Source organism: Mesoplodon bidens, assembly GCF_964165515.1.
Source record: "Mesoplodon bidens genome assembly, chromosome: 14".
Lineage (NCBI taxonomy): Eukaryota > Metazoa > Chordata > Mammalia > Artiodactyla > Ziphiidae > Mesoplodon > Mesoplodon bidens.
Genome location: NC_138170.1, coordinates 79,957,755 through 79,984,799, shown reverse-complemented (window position 1 = coordinate 79,984,799; position 27,045 = coordinate 79,957,755). Strand labels below are relative to the sequence as shown.

The 27,045-nt window shown below is 49.1% G+C and overlaps 1 protein-coding gene across 1 annotated transcript; it reads left to right on the top strand.

The window, feature by feature from the left end:
• The first annotated feature begins 37 nt into the window (after positions 1 to 37).
• On the top strand, positions 38 to 26,198 carry TRIB2 (tribbles pseudokinase 2). The gene is made up of 3 exons (XM_081254554.1): positions 38 to 1,519; positions 6,393 to 6,685; positions 23,788 to 26,198. The coding sequence occupies exons 1-3, from the start codon at positions 1,250 to 1,252 to the stop codon at positions 24,254 to 24,256; spliced, it is 1,032 nt and encodes a 343-aa protein (XP_081110680.1). The 5' UTR covers positions 38 to 1,249; the 3' UTR covers positions 24,257 to 26,198.
• The last annotated feature ends 847 nt before the right edge of the window (positions 26,199 to 27,045 follow it).

Below are 27,045 nucleotides of genomic sequence, written 5' to 3'. Positions count from 1 at the left end.
GCCGAGAGATGCGGGCGTGCTGAGCTCGGGGATTGGCCTCGGGCACCGTCGGCCGTCCCCTTCAATTTTAAGTACACATTCCTCCTACCTCCGGTTGGGGGAAGAACAAAATAAAAGAAGAAGAAAAGCCGTCAATTTTCTCCAAAACAACCCCCACCAGGCAATTTGGGTTGAGGGTAGGGGGAGACGGAGTGGTTGCAAATTATTCCAAGGCGAGATCCAGTTACCGAACGAGAAAGGAACAGCGCGGGTTGACCGGGCTGGGGGTGCATCCCCTTCCAGGGCCGGGAGGACCCCCGGAAGCTCGTGCCGGGGAAATCGGAGACCACTGATCTACCCTTGTCCCTGCCCGCACTTCTCGCTTTATTCGGAGGACGATCTGGAGCGCGAGGGAGCGGCGACAGCATGAGCCGGTGCTGACCTCCGCCCGGCGGGCCAAGCCCTGGGCTTTGCCGCGGTACCTGTGCCCGGACCACAACTCTGTGCCCAGCTTTTGCAATCTTTTGTTGGCAGCGCTGACCGCTCTAAGTTAAATGCTCCCTTGCTATTTTTTTTGTCTGTTTGTTTAAATTTTGGAGAGCTCTTGCGGTCTTGGAAAAGCCTCAGACGCCATCTACAGTTAAAACGTAGGTAACTACCCTCTCCGGCACCCCCCCTTCCACGCCCCCCACCCTTTCCACCAAAAAAGGGGGTGCAGCGCGGATTCTGGCTGCGGTGCAGCGCGAGCCGGTACCCGTGCTTATTTCCTTTTTCTTTTTGTTTGGTTTCTAACGCGCTGAGACCAAGCAGCGGCCGTGCGCTCCCCGAAGATTGCACAAACTACAGCCGGGCTCCTCCGCCCCGTCTGCGGTTCGGAAGCCTGCGTGGGGATCGCTTCGGGAGACCCGGCGCTGCAGCTCCCCACCTTAGCAATCTGGTTACTCGTCTAGACCCACGCTGGAAGAAGAGAGAGAGAGAGAGAGAAACTAAAAGTGCGAAGATTCTGCAAATCGCTGGCGGCTTTGGGGTAACAAAAGGACCCGAGTTGCTGCCGACCGAGGACCCCCGGGAGCCGGGTTCGGAGCAGACAAGGTGCCCGGCGGCGCCCATTTGGGGGCTTCTAACTCTTTTCTCCACGTAGCCCCCTTCCCGTCCCCTCCCCTCTCGTTCCCTTTTAAAATCCGTGGCACCGAGGCGCCTGCAGACGCGCTCGCCAGCGACTCGTCTCTCCAGCGGGTTTTTTTGTTTGTCGAGTGCGACCCTCACACTCATGAACATACACAGGTCTACCCCCATCACAATAGCAAGATATGGGAGATCGCGGAACAAAACCCAGGATTTCGAGGAGTTGTCGTCTATAAGGTCCGCCGAACCCAGCCAGAGTTTCAGCCCGAACCTCGGCTCCCCGAGCCCGCCTGAGACTCCGAACTTGTCGCATTGCGTTTCTTGCATCGGGAAATACTTATTGTTGGAACCTCTGGAGGGAGACCACGTTTTTCGTGCCGTGCATCTGCACAGCGGAGAGGAGCTGGTGTGCAAGGTAAAGAGCCCGGGGTTTGCTTTTGCTTTTTTTTTTTGTCTTTTAAGAAGATGCCCCCGGCCTTTTGGAGGGGGCCGGAGCGGGCGGAAGGTTGCCGAGCCCTGCAGTCCGGGGGGGGGGGAGGGAGATTCGCGGGATAATTATCCGTGGTCTCGTTAACTGGGGTTATGTATTTATTTGTTCCTGTTCGACTAGTTGCGAAGTTTTTAGAGCGTTGCGGGCAATGCGGCGGGCTGCGGCGGGGGCGTTTTGGGGAGAGCCCGCGGTGTGTCTGTGCGGGGGCCACGGCCACGCGTGCTCCCAAAGGCGCGTGGAGCTCCTCCGCGCGACGCCGGGTCCCGCTGCCCGGGGGTTGCTCCCTGGGTCCAGCCCCCTCCCCTTTCCAGCACCGAGGAGGGAATCCCCCGCTAATTTTAAGGCGCTGATGACTTGGTTCCTTTCGCAGCCATTGTTCTCAGCAGCGTGCAGGTGTTGAACCTTTGTTCCGTAGGTGCCCCTTCAAAGAGACACACAAAGGTGTCCCCTCTGGCTGAGCCCAGGGGCCCAGCGCGGGGAAGGAGTTCACAAAGAGCTTTCTTCTGCCAGGAGCCTTGAAAGGAGGGTTGGGGGTGGAAATCAAAGCCGCCAGCGCACCTTTGGGTGCAGGAAATTGTGAATCCTTTGGGTCGTTTCCTCTTGTCTCCGTTCCTTCTCGTCTCCAGCTCTCCGAGCCGGAGCCCCCCTCGACCCCGCTACTCCACCCCCCAGCACACACCATTGCCTGTATGGTTTAGAGGCCAGCATTTGGAGCCTCGGGGATTCACATTGCTAATGCAGAGATGGGCACTTTCCTTTCCTTTTCGTCTTTGACCCTGAACTGGTTGGTGTCTGTGTTGAGTGTGTCTGTGTGTCTTTGTGTGCGCCCACAGGGCTCCAGACAAGGGGATGAGCAGGAGACTAGTTGCAAAACAAACAAACAAACAAAAAATGAAGACGGTAGAGCAGGCTACCCAGGAATTGGACATAGATCAAGAATTCACTGTTGCTTAATTTTAGATTTGCTCACTGTTGTTTTTTGGGGGGAGGGAGGTAAGGATGTAGTAAGGAGTGGGAACCCCTGATGTCTTTGAAATGGGCACTCGGCACAGCTGTGCTACAAAAATAATGCATCACACTTTTACCATCAACCACAGGCTGCTTTGTGAACTTGCTTTCTTTCATAGGGGACTGGAGTATTTCATTGTGAAACATGGGTTTCGTGAAGGGTCTCCAGTCTGTTTTGCAATTGTTCAGTTCAGACCAAAGGGGAAAATCAGAGACTCTTTAAATATTGCTCTCTGCTTGTACTGAGCATTTGGATATTTTGCACCTTCTCCAAGCTACTGAGACTCAGAGCAGCTATTCCCAGTTAACCAAAATTCAGTAGGCTATTCAGAGCTGGATTGAATTCTCAGAAGACCTACAACATTGTACAATGGGGTAGTCATCCTTTGAAATGAATGAATTCCACAGAGCTGCCACTCTCATATGAAATATGCACAATCACCCAGCAGTGAGTGTTTTCACTCCTTTTGCTAAACTTCGGTAGAGCATTTTAATATTTTTCAAAGGCTGGAGACGCGTTTAAGTCAAGGGACTCTGCCGCCAAATTCTGCAGAAGCATCTTGCCCGCTATTTCTTTGTTTAAAGGCAGAGGTGACTCTGGCCCCTGCTGTTTCTTTCTCCCTTCAGATTTTTCAAGACATATTTCACTTTGGGCTGACCTTATAGTGTCATTCGTAGACTTGCTCTCTGGCCTGAAACTATACTTAATCGGCTGGTTCAGTTCTTGCAAAGATTGAATCAGCCCCTCACCAATTACTGTGCGGCTGCAAGTGGATTTAAGTGCAGTATCATTGTTCTGCTTGACAGAGGTCATCCCTTTAAGACACAGCAGCTTCTGTTTGCCTGCCTTTTTACCAGAGGTGATGTGGGTGACTTCTTATGCAAGCATAGTTGTATATAACCTAGGAAGCTCCAAGTGGTTTTATAAGGCTGCTTCTATGAACTACCCTCACGTATGCACTGTGGACTCTTGGCTTACTGCAAGGCTCAGTGAAATCTACACACTGCATTCCAGTTCCTTTTGACATCTTAGAATATAGAGTTCGTATCTCCTAGCTCTGTGTTGACCCAAGAAAAAAGTCTTTGCAAAAACAGATCCAATGTAAAATGCCACTTACAGAGAACTCTGTAGAATTCTGTAGGACATAATTTGGAAGAGAGAGACTGGAGGGTCATTTAACCAAAATAATCATGCCTGTTTATTGTCTCCCTGTGCCTACTTTAAGCTAGGCAGACGAAGGAAGGGGACTTGAGGGGGTTCTTAGCTTACTGTTTTCATGGAAATGCTTGTAGCTACTGTGCAGATTGACATAATTACTATCTTAACAAAATGGGCACTTTTTTTTTTGCAAAGGCTATGAATGATGGGTTAATCTCTGCCTTATCTGAACTGTCACATTATATAACTAAGGCTCCAAATTAAACATTTAAAAGAAGCTGGCAACCAGGCTTATGGCTTGATTTTGCACTTGCAGGTGATGGTTTAAATACCAATCCAAGCCCATAAATGCCTGTTATAGCTACTAATAAAAGTTTGGTTCCTACCCATTTGGGAAAACGTAAGTACTTGCTTTATTTTTCATACTCTGTCCACCATCTTGGAATTTAATTTAGTCTCTTCTACAAAGGGTATGGCTGCATTTTGAAGCTGCCATGAATTGTTTGATTTTTTTTTAAATTTTAATGTCCATCCAGTTTTTCAGCAGCAGGACAGGATAATAGACTAAAGGTACTGAGCAAAAAAAAAAAAAAAAAAAAAAAAAAATCACCTTTTATTTTTTAAAATGCAGCTCGAAGCAGGAAGCATGTTATAAATAATCATAACTCCATGAGTACTGGCGACACAGCCTGAAGCCTGGTGCTTCAGATCCCAGCATCCTTATATAACGCCGTGTTTACATTAGCCACTGCAAAGCCTTTATTACTCTCTGGGAAATTTTTGAGGCTTTCCTGGGTTTCTGCTGCCTGCCGTCTGGGTGTTAAAGTTGACTCAAGCATTTCAGATTCCTAATTGAACGGACCTCTGAGGTCACCGCTCGCAGGTCATCATTTGACAGTATCAGGGTGTGATTTGTGGTCTCTGGAGACACTGAAGTATTCATTCTTAAATTCTAGGTTATAGTGGCAGCAGCTGTGCCACTTTCCTGAGATGCCTTATTATGGTTCATTCACAACGTTACTTTGCTTCCTCGCTGGGGTTCGCACCAGCCCTCCCGAGGTTCTTAGGAGGCCGGTTTGACTCACAGATTTTGGGGGTTTGTTTTTTGCAGCTAAGAGAGACTTAACTCATGGATTCTTAAGTAGCATCCTGTGTCCCTGGCTGGGTTTTGGAAAGCCTGTGAATCCCCTTAAGACAAATCCAATGTTATACATGCTTTTGAGTGGTCATTGTCAGCTAAGGGGACAGAGCTTTTATCGGATTCTCATGTGGGATCTGGACCCCCAAAAGGTCAACCATGTTCTAAATCAATGTCTCTGGTTTCTGAAGAGGAGGGAGGCCCAGTGATTCTGAGTGCTTTATCCACCTCGTGCAGGTTATTGGTGGCCAAGCCAGGATTAGATTCTCAAATTTGATGATTTCTAGGCCAGCGTTTCCCACACACACTGCAAAATGATGATCAAGGAGAGTATGGTCTAACTAATGAAAAAGAAATTTAAGAAGCTAAGTGATGGTGAACCGATAACATTCAGTGTATTGTTAGAGCAATCCCGGCCTCCCATGCTTCCCAGCAAGGAACCCTGGAGCCTGCCCCTCACTTCTGCTGCACCAGATAGACTCATCATACTCACATTCCCAGGCGGGTAGGAAAGCCACATTCCAAACCCAGAGATTTGTATCCCTGATTTAGTGGAGCTCTTGAAATGAATGAAGGCGTTTTCTTGTAACCTCAGGAAAATCCCTGTAGTAGTTAATTCCTCTTAGATCTGTCTCCAAAAGGTACCAAGGATGGATTTTCTTTCTAAATAACCCCACAATGAGGTGGCATTTCACAGGCTTATTCTGATTCATAGAAAATCATTGCATAACTGATTCATTGAGCTTGATATCTGTGGAGGGAAGAGAGAAAGGAGCGTGTCTGCTTTCTTAATAAGAAGGACTGTGTCCTTTCCTAGCTCTGCCACTGGGGGCTTGATTTGACTTGTTATCTGAGCCTCAATTTCCACATCTGCAAAATGAAGGTATTGAATTAGGTAACCTTCAGTCTACGCATTTAATCTATTAATTGCTATTATGTTGTATACTGCTGTACAACCCAATTATGCAGCACAAAATATGTTGTATACAGTTGCTGTAGCTGTATAGTGTCGGTGTACTTTTTTTTTTGAAGGTAAATGAGGTGTTATCTGTGCAGCTTTGGGATGGGTCCCTTTCAAATTTTGCCTTAATTTTTCTATAAACAGAGGGGATGAGGATAGAGAGAAAAAAATCATAAACTTATTTGTGATTTGTTTTGTGTAATTGTGTATACAGTTTGTGTAATACGATACACAAATTGTGATACACAACTTGTATATTGTATTACATCTGGCTGAGCATTCTGACCTTCGTTTTCTCATATAATCCTCCCGACACGGTGAGTCAATCACTTGCCCTTTTGCACATGAGGACTCGGAGGCTCAGAGAGGTCAAGCCAGTTATTCAATGCCACACAGCTGGTAGGAGGCAAGGCCAGTGTGGTCTGGGTCCAAGTTTGGCCCATGTCTATGGGAGGCATCCACATTCTGTGACTCGGTTGTACAGGATTTGGTTGTACTCTGACTGTTGGTCTTGTTGTTCATCCTGCCCTAGGTGTTTGATATCAGCTGCTATCAGGAGTCCCTGGCCCCCTGCTTTTGCCTGTCTGCCCACAGCAACATCAACCAAATCACCGAAATTATCCTGGGGGAGACGAAAGCTTATGTGTTCTTTGAGCGCAGCTATGGGGACATGCATTCCTTTGTTCGCACCTGCAAGAAGCTGAAGGAGGAGGAGGCGGCCAGGCTGTTCTACCAGATCGCCTCAGCGGTGGCCCACTGCCACGACGGGGGGCTGGTGCTGCGGGACCTCAAGCTGCGGAAATTTATCTTTAAGGACGAAGAAAGGTGAGTCTCGTTCCTGTCCAGGCCCGTGTACTATAGCAGGCTGCTCAGAGAGGTTGGAGTGGACATTGTGTTTTGCTGCCTGCCATCCAGGTGAGGAGGAGGGAGCGTGGAAAGACAAAGGGAGGTGGATATCGCAGTGTTTGAAGTGCCCTTGGAAAGCAAATTGCCGCTCCTCTAAGAGATGTTATCAGATGCTCACAAGTGCCAGATTATTCTGTGACCCAGTAGTTATTTTTGTCTTGGTGTCTTGAACTCTGAAGGTGGCTGCCAGCCTGTGTGGCATTTTCAGTGTGAATAAGGCAAGATTTTGAGAAGCTTTTTGCCTTCGGAAAGCTCCGTGCCTGGCATCAGTTGTTTGTGATTCATTCATCACTCATTCGATAGATATTTCCTAAGTCTGTTCCTCAGTATGAATTACAAGTCTCAGTACTGTGACTATCAAGTTGCGTTAGCTAGTCAATGACCTATAAAGGAAATGTTACAGACCCTACTTACTCTTATGTACTGGGTCAGATGGGAACTGGGGGCTGGGATGTCAGTTCTAACTAGGAATTGGGGAGTCAAGAAAGTTTTTATAGGAGAGGTGATTGTGGAGCCAAGACTTGAAAGACGAATATGTTGTAGGCAATGTGGGAAGGACCAATGTTCCAGGTGAGGAAGCTGCCTGTGCACATGCCTGGCAATGTGAAGGTCTCGGTTATTTTAGGAGACGGCCGGACAGGATGCTAGGCATCTGGGCTTCATTCATGCTTCTTCCGTTAACTCATTACATTCTATTTAGCAGGTCCCACTGGGGCCCTGCTTTCTCCTCCAGCTGACTTTGATTGTAAAAAGTCTTTCAAGTTACTTTTTTTCTTTTTAATAATGTGCATTTTTAGAGAAGTGGAAGCAGCTGATTTACGTCCATTGTTGACTATTCCAAGGATTGTTCCAGGGGCTCGGCATACATGATGTCATGGAATTCTCGTGACTGCCTTGGGCATCCTCAGCTCCTGTTAGCCAAGTGTTTACTGAAGTGAAGGTTCCATTGTCACAAAGCTATTAAGGACCATCTGAATACAAGGCTAGTGCACATCATTCATTCATTCACTCAGTGAACATTTCGGGGCTACCTTTTATCTGTCGGGAACAGATTTACTATCACACCTTTCCATCTTCCATTTAGTTGGCCATCTATCCCAGTGGGCTGTGGTATATGTAGGCGATTGCTTATAGAAGTCTCATGGCATCCAAATGAGAGAGACCTCGTGGTGTGTGCTTTGGTTTTTCCATCTTCATGGTCTGAGCTAATCGGGCAGTAAATGTCTGGGAAGCACAGGTCAAAGGGCCTGTGGTTACTTAACCCAAATGGAAAAATTTCATGAACTTTTATAATCCAGCTGAGTATACAAAGTGCAGAGGGCCCCTGGATTTCCTGGACCCACAGAAGTTGATTCTTGTTTCATATTTTTACCCATAAAGGAGTATCATAGGAATCCGTGGTGGCCAATATCCCGGTCTCTGACAGTGGATGGCATTTACCTTTATTAACAAACTAAAGAAGGTCGGGGGGCGCTATTCGAAGATCTAGAGTGTGGGGCGGATGGTTACTTTTCTTTCAGCTCAGGTGTGTCTGCCCTTGGAGCCTGGAGACCCAGGTTCTTATCCTGTTTTTGCCTTTACTCCACTCTGTGACCTTATATTGGTCCCTTCCCCTTGGCCTCAAGTTCCTCATCCTTTTATTGTCCTGGCTCAGTTCTACTGGCTCTAAGGTCTTCCCGAGTTCCCATACTCAGGCATGTGCTGCTTTGAATATTCTCATATGGAAAGATAAATATACATCTCACCCCAGCAGAATATTGACAGAGGTATCCTCTTTGCCCTTCCATGTTTCACCATCCTTGAAGATCTAATAACTCTAACTACAAAAATAAGAGGTAAAATTTGGTGACCTCTATAAGCTCCTACCGTAAGGTTATCATTTAACACACTTAATTCTCTCTGCAAATTGGAGAGGTGAGTATTAGCATGTCCATCGGGTAGATGAGGGCTCCGAAGTGTAGCATGGCGAAGTCTCAAAGTTACAGACACGGAAGAGCAGAAATAAGGACATATTATCTCTGTTAAGTCAGCTCTCAAGAAATTCATTTGGCCGCCACCAGGAGTCAGGACAATCAGTGCTCCCCGTCATGGGGATCTGCATTTTTAAACATCATCTTTGATTCTGTCTCTTTAGAGAGGAATTTCAGGCATCAGCAAGGACGAGGGGTGGGTGACCCATCCAGGCTTATTAGCACAGCCGTGGTAGGCACAGATTGGTGAGGTGAGTCACAGTAGGCTGGATGTTCCCAGGTCACAGGATATGGGAGCAGAAGCAGACGCTAGAGGTTCCATGCTTCAGCCCTTTGGTTTTGCCACCAAGAAGCAGAGCCCCAGAGGTGAGGGTGCTCACCGCAGAGCCCACAGCTGTCTGGAAGCAGATAAGGGCTGAGTCCGACCTCACATTTGCTGGGGCAGGGATTCTCCCCCAGGCCTGCTTGTCCTTTACGGGAAGACATGTAAGACGGCGGGTCAGCGCATTGTGGCAAAGCCAGAGTCTTCGATGTCGCAGGGGCTGGGGAAGAAATACCCACGGGTAAGACGCTTTCAACACGAGGACTGTGGGGCTCTGATGCTCAGTCTGGAGTTATGTTTGACTTATGCAGAAGAGCAGACCCTTTCTAGAAAGAACTAGAGAGAGGCATCTCATGTGAATGTGAAACCAGGACACCACTGGAGCAGGCGTGTCAAAGCTCAGTCCTTTTTAACTGCAAAGAGCATTCTCCTTCTGAAAAAGACAACCTAAGTGACAGGTAGGAAGCTGGTCTTCATCTGTTTCCAACATGTCTGAGCACCTGAGCCCGAGCAGCCCAGCCTCCCGAAGGAGCACTGGGGGGAAGGAGAACTCCCCATGCCACAGGTGAGGCAACTGGGCCACACAGGAGCTAGGTGACCTTGCTCAGGGTCTCACAACCAGTTCAATGATGGAGCTAGCCTAGAAATCCTATCATTTCCTTCTATTTCCTTCCATTTCCTTCCTTCCTCCCCGAACCATGCTGAGGTACCAGCAAACTTGCTGTGCTGAACACGACATGTATCTGTCTGGGCAGCTCTGAGAAGGTTGCTGCTTTCCTTTTCAAGGACATTCTAAATGTTTTCATCAGTAGCTGACAGGACCTTTTTAATTTTCACCCAACCATCAACTCTTTGTAAAAGATGAATAATGCTTAGTGGCCTTCTTTCATCGTGTTTTTTTTTTTTAAATTAATTTATTTATTTTGCTGTGTTGGGTCTTCGTTTCTGTGCGAGGGCTTTCTCCTGTTGTGGCAAGCGGGGGCCACTCTTCATCGCGGTGCGCGGGCCTCTCACTATCACGGCCTCTGTTGTTGGGGAGCACAGGCTCCAGATGCTCAGGCTCAGTACCTGTGGCTCACAGGCCCAGTTGCTCCGTGGCATGTGGGATCCTCCCAGACCAGGACTCGAACCCGTGTCCCCTGCATTAGCAGGCAGATTCTCAACCACCGCGCCACCAGGGAAGCCCCATCTTGTTTGGTTTTTAACCTCTCGACTTGGGACTGTGAGACAGGTTTTGTCACTCAGCATATTCTAGTTCCCACGGGCCACCGAGTTTCATGGTAGAGTCTCTTTGTTGGTCTGCACGGTGGCTGTGTGGCAACCTCACCTGTATTTCCTGAGAAGAATAGGAGTCAGGGGCCCTGGGATCTCTTTGGGGCCATGCTGCTGGCAGCCTTCACTTTTGGTCCTAATCAATAGGACCTAATCCATAGGTATTTCAATAGGACTAAAGCTTTTTCCTCTCTTGACAGCATCGAAGAGTTAGAAACAATGGGTTGAATTTGAAAGACTTTTGAAAAGTTAGGCGATGGCGTCTGTGTCTGTTTTCTGATCCTTAATGCCTTGGTTCTATGATGGGGGGGCGGGGCGTAGAAGAGACCTTAGGAAGCACTGCTTTATTAAGCTTCAAATCACCAGACACCTCTTTTGCACTCTATTTTTTTAAAATTAATTAACTAATTTATTTATTTTTGGCTGTGTTGGGTCTTCGTTGCTGCATGCGGGCTTTCTCTAGTTGCGGTGAGCGGGGGCTACTCTTCGTTGCAGTGCGCAGGCTTCTCATTGCTGTGGCTTCTCTTGTTGCAGAGAACAGGCTGTAGGCGCACAGGCTTCAGTAGTGTGGCACACAGGCTCAGTAGTTGTGGCTCGCGGGCTCAGTAGTTGTGGCTCGAGGGCTCTAGAGCTCAGGCTCAGTAGTTGTGGCGCACAGGCTTAGTTGCTCCGCGGCATGTGGGATCTTCCTGGACCAGGGCTCGAACCCATGTCCCCTGCATTGGCAGGCGGATTCTTAACCACTGAGCCATCAGGGAAGCCCCTCTTTTGCACTCTTTTGCATAAGTCTTCTCTCTCTCAAGGATGTGCTTCTTGTTCCTTGATGATCTTGAAAGTGATAGAAGGTGAAAGCATTACGTAGTGAAATTGGCTGTGCCCCACGTGGTTCAGAAGGAGACCTGCCTCTGGGCTGAAGTCTTTTTTTTTTTTTTTTTTTTTTTTTTTTGCTGAAGTCTTATGCACAGATTTTCCATTCTGGACCATCAGTAACTCTTGAGTCCATGGCCACACATGGGAACATTCTTAATGGCACTGTCATCACCGCAAGTCCAGTTTCCCACAGGTGGCTTTGCAGACATCATATACAAATGACACCCAATGTTCTATTAACCCTGATTCTAGGGTGCCTTCTGCCTCTGTGTTGAATCAGCAGCACCTCAGATTCTTCTGCTCCTGTTTTATTTGTTTATTTTTATTTTATCTATTCTGTTTTATTTGAGCTAGATTCAAATTCTGGCTCTACCACTTATTAGCTACCTGATTAAGTCATTTCATGCTTCTGAGCTGCACTTTCTTTCCTCAAAGCAGAAATAATAATTGCATCTCTGTAGGGTGGTTGTGAGACTTCAGTGAGATGATTCTGTGACTCACAGGGCAGGCAGGCACTTACTAATCGACAGCTGCTCCTAGAGTCATTGATAAAATGGTACCGTTTTGGGGGAGCAGGTCCCAGAGAGTGGAGAATGCAGTAACCATTTCCATGAAGGTGGAGCCCTTGTGATGCAAGGGTTCCGATTTAAGCCACATCCTCCTCTTTCTTTTCTTTAACTATAATCACTGGATCCGTATTATGAGGGCGCCTGACAGGTCAAGTACCTGTGGTGTGGAACCTGATGCTCAGAAGGGCTAGAAGGTTGACGAGATGTACCACAGGCAAAGTGGACAAAAGCACAGGCAGGGAATGAGGGATCCTGCCCCCGCAGGCCTGGGCCGGCCACTGTGCCGCTGCCTCTCCTCCATGCCGAGACGTTTCTGCAGGGCAGAGCCTCAGTCATTTTGCTTGTGTTTTGAGGAAGTTAAACCCCTATCCTGATTGAACTCGCCCTGGACACACCCTTTGCATCCCCAGTTCCTGTGGTAAAATCTGAGACGGTCTGTGTGAGTAGATGGGGCCCCCTGTTGGTTGGGGCCCTGAACCTGAGAAAGAGCAGTGCTCAAATTCCCAGAGGGTGTGCCTGCGTCCTCCAGCCCCTCTCGCCCTGCTCTGGGATTAGAGGGATCTGCTCGGTCAGTCTGCTCCTCGAGGCCCATGGTTCAATCCCAGCCTCTAAGGGACAAGGCCAGTTATGCCCGTGGAGAGTGAGTTGCTGTCTGGATTCCAGTCTCTCCTCTTGCACTTATTCATGACCTTAACTTTGACAAGTTACTTAACCTCTTCTGCCCCATTGCCTCATCATAACGAGAGGACTTTGCTCCTGAAATTAAGTGAATTAATGGCAGTGAACCTGATGCTGGGTGCACAGCTGGCCATCAGCACGAGATCCTGCTGCTGTCCTTAGCCTCTTCTGCACTTGCTGTCTGGCCCTCTGGGTGACACGGGGCCAGTCTGCTGACTCAGGACGTAAAGAGCCCTTTAAGCTGGTGCATCCTGGGGCTGCAGCGGGGCCACCTGAAGAAAGCGGCAGGGGCAGGGCTTGTGCCTACAGCAGTCCCCGTTTGCCAGCTGCATTTCTCCTCTCCCTTGCCACCCCTCATCCCAGCTCCCTGCCCCCAACCACAGTTCAGTGTTGACATTTCTTTGCCCAGAAATACCCCATGTGAAGGAGAAGACGGCTTCTGTACGTGTTTCTTCTTCGGTTTGAAGATTTTTATCTCTTGACGTCACGGGTCTCATTTCCTCTGCTTTGTGGAAGCCGATCAGTGCCTGCCTACTTCTGCCAGAGGGGACTCTTTGTAGGAACCCAGCGGCCTGGGGTTTTCGGTAGAACAAAAGCCCTCTGCCCAGGCACCAGAGGACCTGCACCTCCCTGTGGGGTGAAGGCCTCTTCCCTCCCACACCAGCCGAGGTCAGTGCTCTCTTTCCCAGGTGTTAGTATCTGTAGTAGTCCTCCCTTTAGATTTTTCTGGTTTTTCTCACCTCTCTTGGGGCTCAGTATCTAACAAAGTACAGAGGGCAGGCACTGGAGCCCTGGAGACCAGACTCTGCTTTCTTTCATTCATAGTGATTTACATTAAGTTGTAGGCTCACTGGATTTTAGGGAAACACCTTGCCTTTTTGCTTTGAAGGAGCCAGAACTCCTGGAATTCTCTTCTTCATGTTGACCATGTTGATGTACATCAGGCCCATCTTTAGGGAAAGTTCCTCTCCCCAGATCCTTCTTCTCAGGATGTGTCGGTGACGCCCTCCGGCAGCGCCCACACTTGCCTCTGTCATAGCGTCTCCCGCTCTGTCGTTATTGTCTGTGTGCATCTGCAGACTGTCCTCATCTCCTGCTGGCCTGGGAGCTCCTCGGGGTCAGAGGCTGTGTCATGCGCACTGTTCCGGAACATGGTGGGCACTGAATGACTGGAAATGCCTTTTACTGAGTAGGAGCCACTCAGATTGGATTCTAATGACAGAGTGAGAGGGGCAGGGAATGTACTGATCGAATGGTCGTCTCGGTCATTGCCCAGATGGGAGCCCAGAATGACCAAAACTTAGGCTCTCCCACGTAGACACGTTTTTTCAAGAGAACTGTTTACAGAGTTCCACATCAAGTAACAAATCATTCCCATCTTGATTTAATGATTTATGCAAAAGTGACATTTATCTGAGATACGATTATCCAGGTCTGTGGTGGGTGTCATTTTATTTATGAAGGGCTTCAGGTCACAATTAGAGGAGAGGGCTTCCTCAAGGTTCTGTGCTTAGAGATAGACTAAATAGTAGGAAATCCCAGCAGGATTTCTGGCTGGGCTCTTTACTATTGGGGCTTAATAAATTAGCTCATGGGCTCGACTGGGACCCCTCAGGCAAATGGAACAGAGGGCACGGCGGTGAGATTTTTGATTCCTGCACTTGACCGTTTGACCTTGGCCTGCCTTCTCTGACATGGGTTGGAGATAATAAACTTCGAGTATCCAGCACAGAGCCTGGTGCACTGCAGGGACTTAAAAAGATACGTGTCATGACTGCTGTCCGTCATCCGCTATGGCTGTGAGCCTCATACCCCAGCAACCTGTAGATTCATTTATTTGTTCAACAGATATTTATGGAGCACGTGGTATGTGCCTGGCACTATTCTAGGTGCTGGAGATACCGCAATGCTGCATGAGACAGAAGCCCTGCTCTCACAGGACTTACATTTTAGTGAAATAATATCTGGGGTCCACCATGTACCAGGCCCTGTTCTAACTACAACACTTAAATGAATTTCATCTGAATTAATTACTATATTTAAGTTAAGCCATTTAAACCCAATAAGTGAGTTCCTGCTATGGTTATCAGCATTTTACAGATGAGGAAACCGAGGCTCAGGGTCGTACAGCCCGTCAGCACAGACCTGGGGGTTGTACCCAGGAGACCTGGCTCCCAAGGTTAGGTCCTCAAATGCCACGTTAGCTGCAGAAATAGATGCCACATAAAATACACCCTTGTGCTCAACTCGTAGAAGGAATTTTCGTATGCAATTAGGCAACAAGTGAATACCATGAGGACCTGGCCGGCTGGAGTCTACGTGAAGCTCAGGACTCGGTTTTCTCTGAGCAGTCTTGGCAGACATAGACTCGGCCACCAGTTAACTAACCCCACGGGCAATCCTAATATGTCCTGTTGTTCCACTTTACGGAGTGGGTTTGGTTTCCTCTGCAGAACTATAAGCTGGGGTCCATTTATCATTTGGACCCTCTTGCCTAGCACAGGACTTGGCATTATAAGTGCTGAATGAATGTATGACATTTGACTCAGTGGGGGTATGAATAGCCCCATATACCCTGGAGGCATAAATATTATAAGAAAAATCCCCTAAATATACTGATGGAAGAAGACAGTGGATGGAAACAAATTTTAAACGTCCTTTATCCAGCCCTCTTGGCAATTTCTCTAAACCATGGACAGAATCCAGTCTATTGGAAATTTCTTTGGATTCTAGACATTGCAGTTCTTGAGCAGTCACGCCAAGATGCCCTGAGCTCTAGACAGCAGGTTAGAGCTGGGGGCATCTCACAGACATGAGAATCACACTATCTTGCAAACGTTTATTAAGCACCTATTATGCACTACTTGCCCTGCTAGGTATTGGGGATACAAGACTCAATACCAGAGTCCTCACCTCATGGAAGACACGGCGCAATGGTTATTTTTACCACCACGTCAGAGAGGAAGGGTGTGCGTTAGCGAGCTATCTGCGAGCAGGAAGAGGATATTCCAACAATGGGGTGGAGTGTAGAGAAGGGTTATGTCAGGGAGGAGATGGGCTCCTTCACAGGGCTGTTCCAGGCGATGGAGGAGGGAAGGGGAGGGGTCCCGAAAGTGCCAGCAGTAGGTGGGGAGGGACTGCTGGGGGAGGGGACTCTGGGGCGGGGTGGGGGCGGAGATGAGGCTGAAGAGGTCTAGGGCCTTGGCCTCATGCCTGGGACCTTGAACTTGATCTGAAATTCAGGAGGAGCCATTGAAGTTGTTTTCTAGTCAGGGCTGGGACGGGGTCACGTTGTGATTCCAGAAGTGTGTGTGAGGGATGGACTGTGGATGGACATCCACTTCAGGATGCTGAACCAGGACTCAGGCAGTGGGGGGGGGAGGGGAGGGGAGGGGAGGGGGATTTAAATCCAACCCTTTTATCTTCGCAGATAAAGAAATCAGGAGGGGAAGGTCCTTCCCCAAAGTCCTATAACGTGTTAGTGACACGACCAAGAGCAGAACCCGGTTTTCTGACTCCCTGAACTTGTTCCGTCTCTGCTCAGGCCACCTGGGGAAGCCCCAGTTTAGGACCCTGCCAAGGGAAGCATCCCCGTCCGGCCCAGTGTGTGGACCAGCCGCTCACAGCGCTGCTGGGGGTGGCGGGGCTGGAGGGACTGGCCTGAGCCCTGCCCTCACCCCACCAATGGGGCATGGATAGGAATGTTCTGGGCCCCAAATCAACCGAAACAGCACCTCAGGATGTGCCTGCCTCTTCCTGGAAGAAACTGGGCTGGTGGCCCCTTGGGGCAGCGCTGTCCAGCATGGAGCAGGGATGATTGCCTGGGAAGCTTTCCTGAGAGGCTGAATCGACTGATCTGGGGTTGGGGGAACCTCGGGGACCCAGGTCTCAATGCAGGGGAGCGAGAGGTAGATGGAGTATCGATGAGGAGTCCGAGCTGCGTCGCCTCCCTTTGATTTCCTGGCTGTTCCTATGACAACGGCAGGCAGGCTGCATGGGGAGGGGAGGCGGGGTATGGCTTCCCCAATCCCACCACGGCCCTGATGAGTCAGACACGAACGTGCGTCTGCACGCCAGCTACACAGGCTTTTACATCCTGGCTGGGCAGCCGGTGCCGTGGAAACACCTAGGTGCTTGAGTCCGCTTGGGTTTCTCCTCCCAACTGTGCTGTTTCCCAGCAAGTGACTTCATCTTTCCAAGCTGCAAATTTCTCTGAATCAAAGCGGTGCAGGAACCACCACGTCCCAGATTGTGGGGTGGTGTTGTAGGGCAGTCAGAGGATATACTGCCTTCTAGAACTTGCCAGCCCTCCCTAGGTCCCCCTCCCCTTAGACTTCTCCCCCCGCTACCCCCAAGTTGTTCGCTTACTGGCTTACTTGCTGCTCTCTTGCTAATTTGTGAGCAGCTTGATCTAAGTGCTAGGTCTGTTCACTGAATCTCCAGGAGCTGGCGCGTCGGTGGCTCTCAGAGGTGACTGCTGGAAAAATCTATACACACAAGAAACAGAAGCTCAAAGGAGTAATGATTTATCGGGCAGTTTAGCGACCTGGGGAGTCCCAGTGGTGGCCGCCAGGCTACCAAAATGCAGCCCATGGAGCTCAGAGGCCTTCCTTGAGCCCCCCAGCAGTAGCCCCAGCTGGGACCCTTGCTTGACAACTGGACCGGCAGCCAAGGGTGGCTTTGCAGTAGCGGCTGTGGCTGACTGCGGCTGACCTTTCTCCCTCGACCCTTTGCCTGCTTGGACCCACCCCACAGAATGGCCTTCAGTGACTTCCGGACTTCCTGTCCAGGCCAACCCCACTTGGTCTGGCTGAACTCCCAGCCCGGCCCCTCCCTGGCCGACCCTGTCCTGATCTCTTCCTGCTAGGAGCCCAGGGTGGGTTTTGAGGTTTAAAAGCAAAGGATGATTTGCTTGTGCATACCTTTTTTCTATTTCGGATGGAGCACTGAACATGGAAATCCAGGCTCTGTCACTCACTTTCCAGGTGGCCTTGGACAAGTCACATCTGCTTTCTGTACCTCAGTTTCTTCATCTAGTGAACGGGCAGGTCCAGCTACCACCATCCACCTCATAAACTACAGCACTTAGATCATGTATGTGATGGTTTTGTAGGTGCTCTGGTGTTGAATAAACCTGGGGCCATATTTGTCTCCATAAACCCAGGGTCTCCCTTAAGAAGTTTCTCTGTCTTGGACACCAAGTAAATCTGTGATGTTGGTGCCAGCATGTCTTTTGGAGAGGACACTGGCATTAGAATCCTCCTGACGTGGATTAGAGCTCAGTTTTTTCAGTTACTCTACGTATGACCTAAAACATTTCATTCTCTGTGCCTCGCTTTCCTTATTTTTTAGGAAGTGGCACATATAATATTTGCCTTTCAGTTTTGTTATGAGAAATAAGATATGTAGACTGAAAAAAATCCCAGCATTTTATAGATGTTTAATTCGTGGTTTCCTGTTGTTGTTACTACAATTATTATATCAATATCAAGATGTTATATAGGAAGGGTTGCAGTCCCTATAGCTTAAGAGTTAAAGGAAAGGTAAAATCGGGAAATCTGAAGCTAGAAGAGCTCTTTTCAGGCCATGTACCATTGGTTCTCATTTTACAGAAGGGAAACTGAGGCTGAGGTCGATTTCGTGACCCACAGGGAGCCACTCAAGCCTCTGCTGAGAGTGTGTAGGACATCAGGTCAGGGCTTTCAAGGCGGGTGCGGATGCTCTGTGGGGAGTGGAACTGCATCCTGCTGGTTCTGGCTTCCTCACCTGGCTCAGGATCCGAGGACAGGAGGCCTGGCGCTGGGCTGGGCCTGCACCTGAGACACAGGCTGCCCCCGTGTAAGCCTTGTTCATTCAGAGGTTGAAAGCAAAGCAGGCTGTTCCCCGCCTGTGCCAGGGACAGGTTGCAGTATGCACACAGGGATGCAGCTTGCAGGCCAAATCAACCCTGCCTGGGGCTCGGGGCTCAGGGCTCTCTCCTCCAAGAAGCTGCAGGAGATAACCACTGTCATTTACAGCTCTTTGGCCACACAAATCTCCACCATCCTTCCTTGTCACTTTCAGGAGTCTCTATTCTTCATGTACCATTTCTGGTCTCATCGCCTCCATGAAGCCCATCCTGATTACCTCAGTCAGTACTGAATAATGTGAGCAGGAGTGAGCTGGGCACATATTTGGGAGAAGAACATTCTAGGCAAGGGAAAGAAAAAAAAAAAAAAACAAGTGCAAAGGGCCCAGGAAGGTACCGGGGCACAGAATTCATGTCCATTTCAGTCTGCCTGAGGCTTGTTCATCTGTCTTCCCCTCTAGGCTTTGGGGCCGAAGGTGGGTTCCTTATCGTAATAAGAAGGTTAGTTAGAGTTTCCACCACTTTTTGCCGATTTACTGTGCTACGCTCCTTGATAGATGCTGTACTTGCATCGTTTCATTTAATCTTCACAAAAACCGAGACGATGGGTGTGACTTGTCCTGTCTGTGTCTCCCGTGAGTAGTTTATTTGAATGACTAGGGCCATCTGATGCTCCCGTTGATTTTTATGAAAATCCATTTCTCTGCCTGGAAATTCCTAATCCCCAGACTGATCAGGAGCCCTCAGAAGCTGGAAGACTGTTCATTCATTTCCTCCCACTCTGGCGGGTGCAGGCGCTCCGCTGGGCACTCCCTGCAACACTCCTGAGAGGAGAGGGCGAGGCCCCCCATCCCCGGGGGTAAGCTGAGCCCCAGAGACCTTCTGAAGGGCCCTGCAGTTGTGTGGCACGTCCGTGGGGACCAGAGCTGGAACTCCAGCCGGGCTCGGGCCCGCGACCTATGGGCACCCCGGAAGGTCCCGGAAGGTCCTTGTTTAAAGACGTAATCCAGACTTCTTGCCTCGACCCTTGCCTGGGAGTGATGTAAACAAGTTCAGGATGTTCCCAGAGAGGCAAGGTCAGAAGAATGCCTGGAGCGCCGCATTTCCTCCCCATGCTCTTCTAGGCTTCTCTCAGCCCACCCCGGGGGGGATGCCTGCACGCCTGCGCAGAAGAAGCCAGCTCCCTGACCCTGGGGTGCATGCGTGCTGCGCCTCGTGAGAGGACGGCTTCGCAGCCCCGCCAGCCTGGGTTGCGTTCCTCCGCCCGGAGCTGCGGTGGTGCGGGTCTGGCCTCAGCTCCCCGCCCGGAGAAAGGCGAGCGCTCAGCCGCTAACTAGTCTTCCCCACAAGTGAGCTGACCTATCCTCTCTGAGTATTAGACACGGTGTCCCCGTAAAGGAATAATAATTCTTGCCTTGGAAGTTGACTTTATAAATCTTAAAAAAGAAAATAGATGTAGATACCTACTCATGCTTAAATGCAGAGACGGTGTTTGCTATTTGGCACTTACTAATTGTCAGAGGCAGCATTTGAACCCCGGCCTCTGACCTCGAGACTCGGAACTGGCCTGGCTTCTGTGTGGCTGTGTCGCTACCAGCCGCACCGAACGCCGTGTGACTACAGATCCGGATGCTCCCAGCCGGAGGCTCGGCCTCTGAAGGGAGGAGGAGGCAGGGGCCGACGGATCAGCTTAGGAGCAGCGGAGGCCAGCGGCGCATGGAGTGCTTTTTGATGAATTTATTTTTTTACCGCCCTCAAATTCCTTAGGTATTTGCATAGCTCCTGAGTCCTGAGTCTTGAGTTGGGGGAGGAGAGAGGTGAACTTGGGGAGGGGCTTAATTGACAAGAGGGAGACCTTAACCGTTTTCGAAGGCCCTTGTCCATGATCTGGAGGGGGGGTTCCGTAGAGCCGTGAGGATGAAAGTGGGGTCCCTGCTGCCCATGGGAGGGAGGGGGTGGGGTTACGGGGCGAAGGAGAAAGTGGGAATCTAGGGGTGTGACCCGGAAGGAGATAAGAATGAAAAAAGGGCTTTAGAATTGGCTTAGCGCGAAGAGCTTGAGGTGGGGAAGCCCGTCCCCTGAAAGGTCTTGGACGCCACGTCTCCCTCCTGCCCTCACTCTGCCAGGCACCTGAGCTGTTGTAATTTACAAAGCCCGCCCCCGTAGAGCCTTCACCTGAATTCCACATAGTCCTGGGAAGGTGTAACTCCTTTACCCGGAGCAGGGGCCGTTGTTCCTTTCCAGGTGAGCTCACGGGCGCTCCCGGGGCTCAGCAGCGTGACTGTCCCTTTCACTCTTGGATCGAGGGATTGAGTGTCTACTGTGTGCCGGCTACTAGTCTAGGGGCCGGAGATACCGCAGGGAACACAGGTGGTTTTCTCCACGTTCAAAGTGACCGTAGCCACCTGCCCAGGAGCCCCTGGAGGTGGGGAATGAGGTGATGACCCTGAAGCGACCACTGACAGCATAATACAGAGTATCAGTGCAGAACCGTGGATGTGTAAATGCGTAGTATTCCCGGCGGTGATGAGGGTGATGCGGGATTCTGGGATGGGGCACTACTTTGTATAGAAGGGTCAGGCAAGGTCTCTTTAATCAAGTGCATTTATTTGACCAGAGACCTGAAAACACTGAGCGGTGCATGTATCTGGAAGAAGAACATTCCGGGCAGAGGCCTGGGTGGGGTGGGGAGGATCGTGTGCAGAGGCCCCAGGAAGGACTGGGCTTGGTCGGCGTATGTGAGGACCGGTGCAGGGTCTGGAAGGGAGGGGGCCGTGTGGGTGAAGATGGTCGACCCCGCTTGGACGAGCTGAGACAGCGGCGGAGGGTTTCAGCAGAGACACCCGGCTCCAAACACGAATCCCCTGGTTCCAAGTCTCATTCCACCGGACGATAGCCCCTCGTCACACAGATGCGAGGGCTTATTATTGTTATTTGCCCTGCAATAATTCTTCCCATAGCTGTTCTGCTACCAACACGGTGAACCTGGAGGTGAGGGAGCCTGGCTGGTCCCGAAGCCGGGCAGCAGCTGCTGGTGGTGAGGGGAGGCGGGGAAGCTGCAGAGAGAACCCACTGCGGCCTGTGGTTTGCGGCCCTTCCCCTCTGCCCTGTGGGTTTCACCGACTCACTCCAGTTTCTGAACATCTGGTGAGGCTGGTGTGAGTCAGCTCCACCTGCCACCTTAGTTTAGAAGAAGGAAAAGGAAGAAGAGAGTTGTTTCTAATCTGCTCAATTCCAGATTAGCACATCTAGACCCTTCCTATTTTTACAGATTACTAAAGGGGGAGGAGGAGGGCATGTGCACTACAGACTATAATAGAATATGGGTGAGCAGATAAAGAAGATGTGTTGCTATATATGACAGAAGCCCAGAATGTTAAAACTGGCAGAGACTTTAAGACTGTCTTGCCTAGATGGATGCACAGCTGTGTGCATGTACTTAATGCTACTGAACTGTACACTTAAAAATGGTTAAAATGGTAAATTGTATCTTATGTATATTGTACCACAATAAAAAAAATAAAGTTAAAAAAAAAAAAAGGACTGCCTTGTTCAGTACTCTGCTTTAAGGCTGAGAACCAAGAGGTTTAATGACTCACCCACAGCCACAAGCAGATAAGAGATGTAGTCTGGCCTGGAATCTGCCCTCCTACTTCCTAGCCCAGCACCTTTTCCAGTGACCACAACTATTTCTTGCTCATGGATGGAAATGAGGACCAGGAAGTAGTCACCCTTTGATCTTGGAAAGTCCTGTAATCCAAATGTAGGATCTTAGAATCAGCCCAGGGTTTCATCAGACCTTTTGCTCTAGAGAGCTCCGAGCAGTTCTCCTTGGAATAACTTGAGCCTCGCCTCCCTTCAGTGGCTCTTAGGGGAGCTGTGGTGACTGCCTGGAAAGGCTAAGACCTGCAGTTGGAGAAAGAAAGAGAAGTAGCAGTGGATGGACCTGAGTCACGGGCTCTGATTTAGGAATAAAGCCTTACTGTGGTTTCTCCGAGCAGATTGCTATTCTCTGCTCATCTGAGCCTCCTGACACCTCAGGGCAGCAGGGTAGATGCTTTGATGGGCCCTTTTGAGATGAAGGAACCACCGGATAGAAATGATACTGACCTTGTAGGACCTCGTTGGCACTAACCATGCAGTCCCAACCACTACCTCTAGCCCCTCTTCCCCGTCCCATATCCCCTTCGTGGCAGGCCATCATCAGTGTGATGGGATGGGATTAACTGAGTTTACAGGGCCTGAGAACTATGGGGACTTGGCAGTGGAGGTGTTCTGGCCAGGAGAGTGAGAGGAGGGTGTCCGTTTTAAGCACTGAAATGTTAATAAATGCCTAACTTTCCACTCAGAGAACAGCAGGGCAGGGACACAGGAATTCTTGGGAGGCCCCCGGGCTAAGGAAGGGATGCTAGGCTAGGAGCTTGGGGGCACTGAATACATACTTATTTTGTACTTGGTGATGATATCAAGTCCCTCTGCATAAAGGTGAGTGGTCGGTTTCAGGGACTCAGAGTTTAATGCAGGATTTCTCCACCTCTGTTCTTCCCCATCGTACCCAGGAGAGTCCTGCATCCATCAGCGAGCTCAGTGGTCCTTAACTGGTGGGGGAAAGATTCACACACACACCCGTGTACCCATGTGAGACAGAATCACATATGTGCTGGCGCAAGTGGACTATCTAGGTAACCTGAGCCACATATGTACCAGGTCAAGGACCAGACCCTAGGAGTGTGATGGGCAGGACAGGAGGCAACTTCAACAGAAATCTTGGAAAGAAGATGAGGATGTTGGCTTTGGAAGGACTAGGTAATGGGATGCACTCCTGATTGAATGTTCCCTGGCCCTGCCTGTGTCCTAAGAGAGGCAGCTTGGCGCAGTGGAAGGAGCATCCAGGTTGACTTAGGAATATGTGAGGTCAGGTTTTCTTTATTTCCCAACTAGAAGGCTCTGGGCAAGTTACTCAAACTCTCTGAGCTTCCATGTTCTTTTCTGTAAAATGGGTAATAAAATCCTTTACGTCTAAGTAAAGGGCTGTTGCGAAGCCAAAATGCCGTTGAGTGAAAAGTCCTGCTCCTGTGTTGCATTGTGTTCGCCACAAGTTTGCCAGAAGCTGTGGACAGAGCTTCTGTGAGTTTCCCAGCTGGTTGGATCTGAGTTCAAATCTTGTGTCTCCCCATCATGACCCAGGTGTTACTTTGAGAGTATGACTCCATCTTTTGCTTCCTCATCACTAAGATGGGGCGATAATAGTGCTGTTTGTGGTTTGTTTACTTGCTGAAGGTCGCAGTCCCCCAGTAGATCATAAGTTTCATGCAAAGTCTGCCTCCTGGGTCCCCAGCCCTGGAATAGGGTCTGGCACCTAGAAGGTGCTCAGTAGGTAATGTTTGGCTGGGCCAATGAATGAATGGTCATCGGAAACATGAGATGTAATGATGGGATTCGTGGGTCTCAGAGCACCCTTATGAGCTCATGTTTTCCTTCCTTTCTTGCAGGACTCGGGTCAAGCTGGAAAGCCTGGAAGATGCCTACATTCTGCGGGGAGATGATGACTCCCTCTCTGACAAGCACGGCTGCCCAGCGTACGTCAGCCCAGAGATCTTGAACACCAATGGCAGCTACTCGGGCAAAGCAGCTGATGTGTGGAGCCTGGGAGTGATGCTCTACACCATGTTGGTTGGGCGGTACCCTTTCCATGACATTGAGCCCAGTTCCCTCTTCAGCAAGATCCGGCGTGGCCAGTTCAACATTCCAGAGACTCTGTCGCCCAAGGCCAAGTGCCTCATCCGAAGCATCCTGCGGCGGGAACCCTCAGAGCGGCTGACCTCGCAGGAAATTCTGGACCATCCTTGGTTTTCTACAGATTTTAGCGTCTCGAATTCAGGATATGGTGCTAAGGAAGTGTCTGATCAGCTGGTGCCGGATGTCAACATGGAAGAGAACTTGGACCCTTTCTTTAACTGAGCTCATGCCCCACAGTGACTCAGCAGGTACCAGGAGCAAGAGAGGGCAGTGGAGAGGACTTCTTCCAGGGAACATGTATCGCCTGGTTTGGTAGCAAGAAAGACACTGACACTCACAGGCTTCTTGGTTCAAAGAAGGAAAACCGTCAAGGAGCTGACTGAACATGTAGCATGGGGACCAGAGATGCGGGATGGGGGCGGGCTCCGGGGTCCTGTCGGATGGGCGGGAGCCCCCTGGAGCTTCTCTTGCCTAATGGAGCCCCCCGGAGACTACCCCTGTCAGTTAGGCTGCTTCTGCCTACCCCACTTTCCATTTTGTTCCAAAATAGTTGCAGATCCTGATAGAATCAAAACTCTCTGCCTCAAACATACATCTTGGCATCGCACTGTTAGCATTTAACTTCTTGTCATGATTCAGGGAAGGTACCATTGGCCAAGGGTTTTTTTTTTTCTTTTTTCTTTTTAAACAAGCCAACCACCTATCTGATAATTCACGGGGTTCATTTTTAAAAAATTCGGTGCACACAGACTGACATGAAACCTGGGTGCTAAAACTAAAAGAAAATAAAAATCCATTTTGTGTCTCTTAATTGCGTTCTTCAACTCATTTCTTCTAAATAAACTATTGAATATCCTGATCAGGAAATGACATGTTAATACTTTGCTCCCTGAAGGAGGAAAAAAAATCTCTCCTTTAACCCACTATTCTGTTTTGTGTCAATTGGTTTATGGCAGGAAGCTATTAGAAGTCAAACTTCCAGATGAATTACGGCTATCATAGTTTAAAGAAAGAAAAAAGAAAGGAAGACGAAAGGAAAAGAGAAATTCAACTCCTTTTTTTTTTTTTTTTTTTTGGTGAATGATGAGGGCTGCGTTGCAGGCATGCCTCTTTCCTGAGATGATAATGTGAGATCCTGGATACTCTCGGAGTCTGAAGCTTTTGTAATACTCTGATCTCAACTAAACATTTTGTCTTTGTTTTATCGGCAACTAGTGAAACGAAGCAGGTTGTCCCACACGTATAAAATACAGGGCAGCTATTGAGTTTTCTTTACGGAGTATGATCTGTTTTGGCTTGGAAGTTCCTCTGGTTAGGACAAAAAACCTCAGTCGAGACACGCGGGAAGGAAAATAAGCTGAAAGCTAGGATGATATAAATAAAACAAGCTCTCTATCCCCATACGCACCTTTGTATTTTCAAGAACTCTTCTATTTATTAAGGAAAATGTCACATTGTGATGTATTAAGCCAGTACTTCAATTACGGGTTAACTTGGGTAACATGTTACATGCTGTAGTTAACATTTATATATATTTTTTTCTCTGAGTATTTCTGTCCCTGAAATAACCTTTTATTTGGCTTTTCTAGATAGCTTTATTTGATTTCGAGTGGCAAATTTTTTTTTATGGCTTTTCTATTGCTGTATGATACAGAACTCTTTTGGCATCAATATTTGTGTTTCCAGTACCTCAGTTATTTGGATTTTACTGCCTGTATACGTTTTGTGAAATGGTCATGTTTTTGGGTAGGTGACACGTGGACTCTAGTATGTAAATGTTACTTGAATCTGTGCTTCATTATAGTATGTGGCATGTATGTTCAGACCTTGGATGCTTTATTCCTACTTAGCAGGATCCCGGCCTCACGTTCCCAGGAGGGCGGCTTATCCGTTCGTTGTTGGGAGACAAGGAGGCCATGGATTTGCTCTTGATTCTATTTGGTAAATGGAAGATAAAAAGGAGAGAGGGCTTTTTACATTCTGAAGATGGGGCTGCGTCAAGAAGGACCTATTTTTCTTCCCTCTCCCTTATTTTTTAAGTCCCCTGTAGGAGGAAAGATTGGTGACATGCATGGTGGGAATCTATGGCCTCTGGTGCTTTGTCCTGTATTTGGTTTCATGTTTTTGTCCTAATCTCTTCAATCAATAAACTTGTGCGTATTTAACTAAACCCCTGGGGTCTGGCAAATGATGATTTTCTGCTCTTTGGGGTTTGAGGCCACCTCACAACAGCCAGGAACTCATCCGTTCTCTTAGGTGGCCACTTTTTTACGAGGGAACCACTATTATTATTTATACAAAGCAAAACTACCTTCCGTCGTGTTCGGGCATATGCTGGCCAAATTAGATGTAATATCTCACTGAATTCACACTTTCAGAGGTGTGAATTATGTTCCTATTACAGATTAGAAAATCAGCCCAGAAAGTTGTATAACTTGCCCGATGTGAAACCACCTTTAGGTGAGTGGAGAATGAACCCCAGGTCCATTGAATCCCAAGCTGGTTACTCTTTCTAAGATTTTAAAGCCCAGAGTTTCTCAGGGCGAGTGTAATAATAGCTCTGGAGTAGCAAGGCTTACCTGGGACTCAATGCAGGATTCCACATGATTCCCCAGAGAAAGCATCTGCTGCAAACCTGACTGGAAATCTCCAAGGTGGAGACCACCCAGCTCCCAGAAACAAATGTCCACCCAGCATCCCTTCTCTCAGTCAGAGATCCAGGGAGTATCAGAGCTAGGTGGGCTCTGTCAGCAGTCCCATCTACCGTACACCTCATTTAAGAGACGTACCTCCAGCCCAGAGAGGGTCAATTCAATCCTGAAACGTTCAGTACGTGCCTCCTCTGTCATCTCAATGCAGGCTGGGGAAACGGACATGGAAACAGACAAAGACAGTGGTGGGTAAACACAGGTTCATGGCAGCCCATAGATGAGTGCCCCACCTGTCTAAATCGGTCAGGTGGTATACTGGAAGGGGTGGCCCCTGAATCAGTCCAGAAAGAAATGGCTTTG